We start from the raw sequence: 11,546 nt of genomic DNA, 5'->3' as shown, positions 1-11,546 counted from the left end.
ATGATAATTTCTCACTGCAAAACATTTCTGTATGTGACTTCTCAGGTACAGCCATCGCCAAGGAGAATTGCCATCACGCAACTACACTGAGCTGTTTGATGCTGTGGGCTGAAGCTCAAAAGCTCAAGATCTTGGCTAGCATTTACAAGCAGCAGATGCCGTTAAGCTCTAATTCCAGAGGAGAAACAGTAGGTACCTAACTCCATATACAAGATCCAATATAAAATAAAGATATTACATCTTCAAGCCATGTCCTAGTTAACAAGCTCCAAATCAAAATTATTTGGAAAAATCACTATTTTTTACTTCCTTACTTGATCTCAACTGTGTACAATACAATTTTCATTTATTTAAACATACTAATAGATACAGGATTACAAATATTAACAGAAGATTTTTCATACTTCTGTGACTTGTTCTCACGAGATGCCTCAATTTTCATATAAATTCAACGTGGGCCAATGCATTATTTCTGCAAGCAAGCACGTATTACGGGGTAAGTAGTATTAACTTTGAGATTTCAGACCCGAGCACCGTAAAACACGCAAAGGTACACACGCTTCCCAAGCCTCGCAACCACCCTCTAAGTAGATATTAAGGAAAAGGAGATGGAACACCGTACAGACAGGAGCATATTGCAGCATCCTTTAGAGCGTAACAAAAATAGAAGACCGTGTCTCAGTATCATTCTCCACACCTTTGTAATCAAAAAGGATCCAAAGAAAAGCAAACAGAAACCAGGGCCGAAAGGTGTCGCGGTGGTGACCTGACTACAGAAAGGACTCAAAGCCTGGCAGCTTTAGTTCCACTGACTGAACACTGGCTAATAAACTTTCTGGCCAAAAATAGCCACCGTTCAATCGCCCCCGCGAAAAGTGAGTTGCTACCTGGCGCACACCAGAGAGAGAACAAGCCAGACCATTATCTTTCCCCTCGCCCCAATATCCCATCAATTTAGGGCAGACACAGTTCATGCTGCTTAAGCCACAGAACTCTCTCCGGGGTTTCTACTTTGACCCATTTCAACAAATTTATTGGGGGTGGGAGGGAGACAGTGGGAAGAGAGGAGACAAGAAAGTCTTATGCTCTTAAGTGCAGAAGTCATTAAAAGCAATCCTCAGAAAACAAACATTAAAAGCTTGCTTTCATGCACTATAAAAAAAAAAAAAAAATCTAAAACTAGGAGGGTCAATCTGCTATCCACAGTTAACAACCATCAACTTGGAGGTGAATCTGTCTTCCTTTAATGCAGGTACTTCCAGCCTCTTTTAGGCTCCCCAGGAGCCGTCCCTCTTCATTCTGCCTCGGTCACCCCCGTGCCACCGACCACAGTGACAGGGCTGCGCAGGGAGCCACAACAGGAAAGCAAACCTGCTAAAAACCAGCATCCCACCTTTCCCCTCCAAACTTTTGTTGCACTGAATCAGTTCCCGGTTCAGGCCCCCCTGCAGTGACAAGGTGTTGTACCATTACAAAAGGGAGGTGGGAAACCACAGCTGGAGGGAGGGGGAGTTGGTGGCATCCCCCCTTTCAGCACCAACCCGCCACCAGGTTGACCCTAAGTAATTACAAAACTCCAGCCTCATTGCCGGCAGGTTTCAGGGTTGTTATAATCACCCAGCCAGCACTGGCACTGGGTGCACCCCAGCTCTCCCCTTCGTGCAACAGGAAGCTTCGAACCAGCCCTGCTGCCACCCAGCCCTGCGAGGGGCTGCCTGGGACCTCTTGAAGGCTCTCCATGGGCTCCCCAAAATCTACTCACTTGGGAAAACGATTCTGGAAAGAAACTGGGCTTTCCAGGATATTTATGAAGTCTCTGTTCCCCCATCCAAAAGGTGGAAGAAAGTGCTTTCATCCAGGGCACCCCATGGTGCCAAGGCTGCTCGCTCCTGCCCTGCTCTGCTTATGTATGTGAAACTGGACTAAAAAGAATTTGTGTGAAAAGCAAAGCCAGGGGCAAGGGCAGCTTTATGGACACCGCGGAAAGAAATGGGATAAGCAGAACAGATACAGAGGAGATGTGAGCTTGGGAGTGCGATGGTGGGGAAGGCGTACGTGACTCTGCGATGCAGCTCTATCACCAGGAGGAAGGAGAGGTAACGGGAAAATTAGACTGATCCTCTCCGTTCTGAAAAGATGCGACAGAGGCAGAGCCTGTGCCTGTCCCCATGCCCTCCCGGCGGCCAGAGACGGGCCCCGAGCGAAGCTGCCTGAGCAGGAGGGTGCTCAGGACAGACGCTCCTCCATTTCTCCATAGCCGTGCTTCCCTTGCACTCCAAGCGGTGCAAGTGGTACAAATAACACAGACCAGTGTTTCCCCATGTCCTGGCCAGCTCCGTTCGTATGCCCAGCTCTCACCGATGCCCTTCTCTGCCCTAACACTCGCCGTGGCTGAATGCGCATCTCAGACACCCATTTCTAACAGCTACGGGCACTGCCCGGCACTGCTAGCTCAGAACCCAAGAACCACACCGCACTTCGGCGTCCCACTCCCCCCAAAAGCTGCTCTAACATAATCTATCATAACTAGCATTCACTCTCTGCTTCCAACCAGTATTTCTATGTCTCACATGGAAAAAATTATAAAAAGCTGTAATAATCACCCGCAAGTACGGCAATGTAACTGTATCCAAAAATTTTGTTATTCTCCCATTTTAAAATGCTTAATCCCCACTGCGTTTACCACAAAGCCCTTACACTGGAGCAAGAAACATATATCACAACTTATAGACAGACTGATTTTTTTCCTGGTAGACTTCTAGTCAGGGACGCAACGCCTCCCGAGGCTACGCCTTCAAAAGCCTTAAGCGTGGCTGCAGATGTTAACAGCACATTTTCACCATAAACTTCGTTTTGCTTATTACACAGATAGGCACAAATCACAACTGCATGTGGATTAGGAATTTTCTACCAGTAAATGCAGTAGTAACCATTTCCCCTGAAATCTTGTTTCTGTGTATTTAAGGTATTTCCCTTTATCACCATTTGAATCAGTTACCCAGCCTACATGATAATTTGCACCGGCAGGAGTTTTCAGGAGTCTCATTTTTGTTTTCATCCCCTCTCAGGATTGCATCTGTCAGATCTAGCAAAGCTCTCAATGTAGCTTTTTGCAATTTTTAATTTTCTTATTAAAGGAAAATTTCCCAGTGCAACGACGACACCAGTGTAGAAGCGTCGGGCACAACTCTGCGTACCCACAGCCTACTTGTCCTCGGGCAATTTTACCCTTCCCTAACCGATATATTAGGCCATCTACCCTTCAATATTAAAACCCCCATCATTTTCACCTGTTCAGAAGCCTACGTACAGATCACGTAAGTATTTCAGAAATATTTCAGAAATTATAAACTGCTTTGCCAGCTTGATGTGTTTCTCTGGAAAAACATGCATGCTCACTTGATAAAGCTCTAGGTTATGACCAGGGAAGTAACCACAAAGCTGACATTGGGAATTTTTGTTAATGTCTATTTTGACTGTAAAAAGCAAGTACCAATTCCAATCTGACAGTGCTCAGAAAGGTAAAACACACTGCAAGAGTGCAGCAATGGCAGAAGTTTCTTTTCTGTCAAATGAGTTCATGCCTGCCCCGCCGTAAAGCCCCTTTTTAATACAAGCAAAAGGAAAGATCAGAGTTCAACGAGAGCGCAACACCAAGGACCACCATTCCCCTGCCTTACAAATCAGCAGTGAACAACAAACAAATAGCAAAGCAGCGACCAGAATGCCTGCTTTTTGCACTCCTGGAGAAGGAAAAAAAACCCAGAAAAAATCAAACCCCATAAGCATTGAAAAACACGTGTTTCTTAAGAAGTGTTTTGCCATTTGGCAAACTGATGCAACTACCTTTCGCACACAGAATTAGTTGGGAAATTTCAATAAACACATTTTATTTCCGCGTGCTCAAGTAATTGACTCCAAGTAGGTTCTTAAACAAGCTTTAACTGGAACAAATTTTGTGCTCTATGCAATGCTTTTGGACAGTGAGTCAACATGTGTGGTGGCCACCCCAACAAGCAAAGAGAACAAAACCAGAGGTGCCGATGCGGCTCTCAGTAAGGTACCTTAACTAACAGGCTCTTACAGAAAAAACAAAACAAAAGGAAAGTGTAAAACAAAACAAAAAAAAAAAGAGTTGTGGCTTTGTCTGGTCACAATAACACCAGACACTACCACAAACCTAGGGAAAGCCTGTCAAAAAATCTTGCAAGAGGGGAATGCCAGTACTGCCTTTTCAAAAGGAGCCACCATCAGCATACACCAGCTGCATAAATATCTATGCCAGCCACAAATGCACCACCCTGAATTCAAAACTTTTTAGAAAATGCAAAGAGTGAGAGACCGTCCAGAGCTGTAAGAACCTTAATGCCAAGAGTCTGTAGGATCTATTTAACGAGCTTTTCCTCTCACTCAGGACAATGATGAAACATTGCCCATCTGTTCCAAAAGGTAGTTTTCATCTTCCAGCATCATTTATTCCCTCTTTCCACCCTCCTCAAACCCACATGAGTTCAGGGCTGAAGAACGCCTTCTCAAGCCCCAGGTCTGACGCGCAGCACCCAGGGCCGGGTCTCCACCGCTTGCAACGTGCTCTGAGGTCTCGTCTCTCCAGAAACGAGGTTCAGGTTTCACTCCTAGCATCCTCAACCCTAACCCCAAAGCTTCTCTCGTCCTCCTCCTCATGTTCCTCAGCTTCCTCACCAGACTGTTAGTCATCTCTGTCTCTGTTCCCACCAGGTCTACTTTCACCTCATCGCCACCGCACAGCGGTACGCATTCACCTCAAGCGTTGGGCAAGCCAAAAACCAGCTGGAAGGCGTCACCCAGACCCCAGCAGCCCTCGCTGCTCTCTGCATCTCTGAGCCTGCTCCTCCCCAAGCCTTTTCAAAAGGCGCTCTCACACAGATGCTCCACCACCCGCACCGCAGTGCCGACGGCATTACAAAACCACCACCCTCCATTACAAGGTCACCCAAAAACCTTGCAGTTTGCTTTCAGTACCTGGCAAAAAGACTCAAAAGAAAAACCCCACCAACAAAAAAATCCAACCTTCCAGCAAACCTACTTCATCCGTTACTCAACACTCTACTAGGTTTTGCATTTCAGTTCCTTACACTTGCAAAGGACATAAGTTTCCTAAAAAGTAAATGCAAATGTTTGCTGGGGAGAGGGCTCCCTTCTTTTTGAGAACACAGCACGTCCACAACCAGGCTGCTGTGGCTCCCACCCCGGCAGGGTACTGCTCCCAACTCTGCTGACTTCCCACGTGTTAATTTTCACGCGCTTCCACTTAAAAGCAAAGGTTCAAACTAGTTGCTTCAACAGCTACAAGAGAAAAGGCCAAAAAGTAATGAATTAATGTAAACGTCACTGCAGCAAGGCTTCCCAGAAGGTAGGATTTCAGACAGGCAGTAGGTGAACAGCACAAAGCAGCAAGTGCCGCTCCGACTCGGAGCGACCTGCTCACCCATCGTGCCCCGGCCAAGCAGCAAGTCACCCCCCAACCTGCATTACAACCATGTAAACTCCTGCTTCCCTGCCCTATGCAGTGGATGGCCTTCTACATGATAAAATTAAGTAAGCTAATCATGTACACACTGGTTACTGTTAACTGCTTTTAAAGAAATAATAATAATAAATAAAAAAAAAGGCTCAGCATTGTATATGTGACTTTCATAGCAGCTACAGGGTGGTGGGGAATCAAACTACATCTTCTTGTGCCAAATAAAATAAATTATGGGAAACCAAAGGAAACCCACTGTTGCTTGCAAAGACTTTGCCTAGGCAAGACACACAGTAAAATACATCTGCTTGACCTTCTATCTTGCCAGCTGACCAAGACGCAATGCCAGCAGCCATACTCACCATAGCCCTCACCACACCACAGCAGACAAATTACCCCTTCTTTTAAGTGGCAATGGAGAATGCAATAACCACGCCATCAGGAGGACAGCACGCTGGGTCTCACCGGGGCCACGCTGCCCTTCCCGCTCCCTGCCGCTGCCGACGGGAGCACAGCAGGTCCGGGAGTGGTTTAAATACTAAAAACTTCAACCCTTTAACTAAGCTCTGTTATACCATTTAAAGTATTTAGTTACTCCCCTTTCTCAGCCCTCCCCGCATGCATACCAGTGCCGGGGCCTGGAATAGCTGCACCAGTTAAAAACCACCAGTCCAATTGCATTGCTGATACCAGCAAATCCCCAGGTTTTAGCTAGGAGGTGCACAGCAACCATGCCCCATAAAACACATTTTTTGTAGACAATTTAAAAAATATCTTTGGCCCTTGAAAAACAAAACCAAAAGACCAGGCAATTAACTGATGAGTAATTACAAACTACTTAATGCACTATTCTCATCATTTGTTTCAAGCCAATGCAGCAGCCACTGTGTTCAGGTGGAAGGGGATCACGCTGCCATTTTGCAAGAAAACACCATCACCAACTTCAGCTAACGTCTTACTTCCATGTTAAGATCAGATTTGGGAGTTATATTAAATAATTCTTTTGACCACAGATCAAAGTAAAATGTAGTCTTAAAGGAGTGGTTTAAATAACAAAAAGTTCAACCCTTTCGCTAAGCCCTGTTACATCATTTAAAGTATTTAGTTACTCCCCTTTCAGCCTAAGCTTTGCTAGGAAATGAAGCATGACCATGCTTTAAGCAAGACACATACTGCAACACAGACCAGAATTTATAACTTGCTATACAGGTTGCCACCAATAAATCAATAATACATGTACACACACAGCCCTGTTTCAGTGTGAGTTCTGGGAACTTACTGTTTAAAAAAAAAAAAAAAAAAAAACTCAAGCTTTTTTGTTTTGTTTTTATTCTAAATGAAAACAAACTCATTGCTCACATTTTATTTAACTTCACGCAAATCCTTAATACACTGTCAGTTAGAGCAAAAATTCACAATTATTTTTCCTTTGACAACACATGTTATTAATTTTATTTTTAGATTTTTTTTTTTAACACAGTTAACCATTACAGACAGGCCAACTGTCCACCCTGAAGTCCATCACAACCAGCACTCAATAATCCTTCAGTCTCCAAATGCAATCGCCAATCTGAAAGCTACTTAAGCTGCTTCCTAACATTCAGATATAAAATATTTACCAACAAAAGTATAAATACACACTGAAAAAGCAACCTAAAAATACTGTTAAAACCACATTCCAACAAAGCAATTCCTCGAGGGATGGGAAAAAATTACCACGGACTTGAACTAACACAACACCTCGTGTTTCGCTCCCTTCTCGTGTTTTTGGGCACTGCAGAAGTGGTATAATAGATGAATAAAGTGTCCTACCGTATGTATGACGAACATGGTTTGCAAAGATGGGGCTAGTCTTAACTTGGAATTTCTTGTTACTGGGTTAAAACCTTAACAACCAGCCTGTGCACCAGGGAAAACCTACAAAACACATCTTGAAAGTGTTGTCCAGTGACTCCCCTCCAGTAGACTTCGTTTCACTGGCCCCTTTTACCCCTTTCACGACTGCTGCTGACCAAGGGACACGTTTAAACGCCGCCGAGCTCCTTCGCCGACGGTCTCGCTGCCGAACCGCGCAGAGTTGCTGCGGCCCTGGTCCGGGCGCAGCCGCGCAGGCAGAGGGGCGGCAGGCACCGGGCAGGGACCGCGGCATTTTACGGAGGAAGCTGGATGGGGAACTTGCATTAAGAAATAAGTAGTAACAAAAACAAGATCAGAAGAAACTTACTGGCAAATGAAATTGCTGTTTGATAAACAACTTAAGCAGGAAGAGCATTTGGCAGAGCGTTTTCAGAGAACGGTCCTTGACTCCGGCCTAACATGCTTCCTCCCTTGGTCCGAGTTTGTTGACTTTCTGGGCACGCTGTAAGGTTTATGCCTCTTCCCAGGATGGGAAAAATAACTTTTTTGTCAAGTTGCCTGTAAATGCAACTGGTGGATATTTTCTAAAAAAGATTATAGATATAAATAGGAAACGAGAAAGCAACATTTTCTTTATTTAGGTTTTTGCTACTACTAAAGTCCCATTTAGGCCTCTCAGTATTCTTTCAGATCGCAATCCCAAATAATGACTCAGCTTGGCACGACAACGCACAACGGTAAAACGTATGTCTGGCATTTCATACCGATAGCAAGCATTACATATTCTGCACCATTAACCAGAATGCCAGATCTTGAAGCCTTTCAGAAAATTTTTATTTTTTTTTTTTTAATATTTTACCCAGCTGATTACAGTTCAGCACCAGCATCACACTTTACACTGAACCAAAATCAAGAGGCAGGGCGGCGGAATGCAGAATGCCTTTGCTAGCTAGGTGTTTCCCAACAACATATTGCAGTACTTGGTTAAGCTCATTTTCTGTGACATGAAAAGGAAAATAGCAGAATTGACTCACGAAGTAAAATTAGCTGATGTACAGTCACAAGGAGGCTGGCTTGGAGGTGACAGCACGTATAGCAGCAAATAACAAAAAAATAACACGCTGGATGTTAATAATGTCGCAAGCTGGTTTAGAGCCAGAAGTACTATTCTCTGTACAGTATTTTTAACACGGACCATCTATTTTTCAGATCAGCATTTCCAGTAACATCCCCTAAAACGTGTATCAGGAATTATTATAAAGGCCTTCTAGAAATCATGCATTAACAAAGGCATACATAAAAGGTTTTTAAAAGATTGCAAATCTGGCATTTGAGATCAGCAAAAGCCGTGCCTACCAAGATGAGCACTGAACCACAGCCAGCCAACATCTACTTGCCCCATGAACACAACTAAGGTAGATAGAACAGCTAAAATACTTTTTTCACCCGTAAAAAACTTCTTTGCTGATAATTTATAGAATTCCCCCACTATTCACGGTGACAAATCCCACTAAAAGGAATCCAACAGCTTTAGCTGCAGTGGCACCGTCAGCCTTGCTATGACTGTCACTAAAAAGTCCTCAATTTGGACTATCAAATACAATTTCAATTTCTTGCACTTTAGAGCAGTAAAAACAACTCTGTGCAGACTCTGTGTTTACAATCCCTCAGCAAAGAATGCAGCTGTCTCAATCAATGCTGATTGTCTGTTAATTAGTTCAGTTTTACAAGCTGATGGATTACTCCATTCCCCCCCCACGCACAGAAAAACTACAAATACAGTTACCTACAATACAGTGATTTTTGCTTCCCGGCAATGTGGGGAGGCAGATGATGTAGTAGGGACGCAAGCAATCTCTTCACCAAGAAATCATTTAGGTTTGTATTTTTTGAAGGCATTCTGTCACACAGTGATTTTTCAGTCCATATATACACACACATCTCTCCCCTGTATGAAAATTGAAATAAAAAGCAAGACTTTCCTATACAGTGGGACTATGCCTTGTGTTTTTTGTTGTGGCTAAAACCAAGCCCAGAGTTATCCCAAGTCCTTTAGGAACAAGAGTCAGGTCCTCACTAATAACTTCCTATCTATATTATGAATGTAATCAACATCACATTTTTGAACCAAAAATATCATTCAAATTTGTGACCTACAGCAGCATGCTAAAGGTTTTTATTGAACAGTTTGAAGTTGCTATCGCCATTCTCCATCCCCATGCACTTTTCCGACAAGCTACAAATAAATAGCTGGATTGCCTCCGAGCTACTCATTCTCGGATTCACTGCCTCTAGTATCTCCATCTTTTATCAAGATACTCTTTAAAAAAAAGCCAAATTTTAGCTTTCATATATGCAGACGAGCATGTTGGGCACCCTCGTCCAAATGCCAGAAAGCACTTCTGCTGAGAAAACTGATGAAATACTATAAATCCCTAGGCCTGACAACATGGAAGTTTGATCCAAAGTGCCTCTTCTGAGATGACACAACACGCTACACGTTGCATCAAACAATAAAAAATTCACTTTGAGACTGGTTTTCTTCCTCTCTCAGTTTAGATCCAACATAAATTGGAGGGGTGGGGGGGGAAGGAAGAGTTCTAGTTAAAGAACATCTATGTATTTAAAAGAAAACGCATTTCTGGTATAAACTAAATATGTAACTACTAAGCTTATTGCTGAAGAAGCAAGTGGACAAATATGAAGCCCCACAAAACCACAGAATTATCAGACCACCAGAGCTGTTTTTTGGCAGCGTATCTGGCTGTTAAGTACATAGGATAATCTAAATAAAACAGTAATTCTTCTACACAAATACATCCACAGGCATCCGCTTCAACAGCAGCATCACAGAGAGCCTAAAACCTCCTCATGCTTTTCAGAGTTCAGTATTTCAATATGCAAAAGAAGTATGAGAGTTTAATTTTTGCGTTACGAAGAGAATCGTCCAAAGCAGATCACTGAAGACACCTGGCAAAAAATTCTCTGGATCCACAGAAATGGCACTGAGGGAGAAAAACCAAAATGCAGTGGTCATCTCACGTTAGAGATGTTAACGCAAATAAGGGAACCAAGAACAACGACCGTTCAGCTGAAGCCTGATTATTTTTTCAGCTAGTGTTTCTCAGTTAACTTCAGCTAAATCATATTTCTACAGTCCTACAAGCAAAGGTCAAACTCTGCTTAAACCCACCACAGGTTTATTCTGCTTTCCTGCCTCTCCATGTCTTTCACATCACCCAGGAAAAAGACATTTAGAATACGATCCTGGCTTTCCAAATTCTTATGCAGGCCAGCATAAAAATAACCGCAGCCAGTTGCTGGCTGGGGTTAAACCACAACAGGGGGCGGGAGGGGGGAGGCTGCTTGGTTTTGTTGTTCACTGGGGTTTTTCTTGTTTTGGAAAAAAAAAAAAAGTTTTATCCTGATATTGTTTTGGGATTTTTTGTTGGCTGTCCCATTCTGCAAGCTGCCTTACCCACCCAGTCTTGAGGACAAGTGGTTGGCTTCGCCGTTTAAACAATGCACAAATCACCTTTGCTAAACATGCTGCATCAAATGCTAGGTTTACTAACGCGGACTTAACTAGTATTGCTACAGCACTGGGACGCTTCCTGGGCTTTCATGTGCCAGGGCACAGACAGTTACAACCCTGGGAAGTTTCCCCAAAGTTCCTCCTTGAACCGGTGCCATGCACTCGGCTGCCTGATGTTGCAACACCCTGGTTGCAACTTTTCCCACGTGGGGCTGAGGCAGAGCGGTGTGAGAACGCCTGCACCCCTGCGACGCGCCAGGCTCCGGTGCCATCCGCCCAGGCACTCACAGTAACACTGGATTCCTATTAGAAAAGAATAAATTGGAGAGGGACTGCTAGATGCTATTTGAGGCACCAGGGCAAATTAAGCATTATCCGTAAGCCTCCAGAATTATTTCCCACAATGTCTCTGGTTATATTAGTTAGATGACTATAAATCAATCTTTAATTTTTGTGCTTCACGTGCAGTAATATACAGGATCCTGCAGTTGCAGACAAAAAAATCTCAAAAGGACTCACCAACCTCTTCTCGATCTCTATCGGTACTCAGTGGGACACATGCTTTAGAGTTTAACTTGCGTAGGTTTGCTGTGGGATGAACTTTAAAATGATGAGAAACACTTGGGAAAAAGCAACGCATGTTACATCATT

General features: G+C 43.7%; 1 protein-coding gene across 2 annotated transcripts in view; it reads right to left on the bottom strand.

The window, feature by feature from the left end:
• CUX1 (cut like homeobox 1) overlaps positions 1–7,367 on the bottom strand; it is a 250,607-nt gene extending 243,240 nt beyond the window's left edge. For both annotated transcript variants that reach the window (XM_035900513.1, XM_035900512.1), the window contains exon 1: positions 7,316–7,367. In XM_035900513.1, coding sequence (XP_035756406.1) covers positions 7,316–7,333 — 18 coding nt within the window. In that variant the 5' untranslated portion in view covers positions 7,334–7,367. The remainder of the gene's footprint in view (positions 1–7,315) is intronic.
• Positions 7,368–11,546: the final 4,179 nt, after the last annotated feature.

Source organism: Egretta garzetta, unplaced genomic scaffold (genome assembly GCF_000687185.1).
Source record: "Egretta garzetta isolate BGI_Z169 unplaced genomic scaffold, ASM68718v1 scaffold108, whole genome shotgun sequence".
Classification (NCBI taxonomy): domain Eukaryota; kingdom Metazoa; phylum Chordata; class Aves; order Pelecaniformes; family Ardeidae; genus Egretta; species Egretta garzetta.
This window is presented reverse-complemented; position numbering and strand designations above follow the sequence as displayed.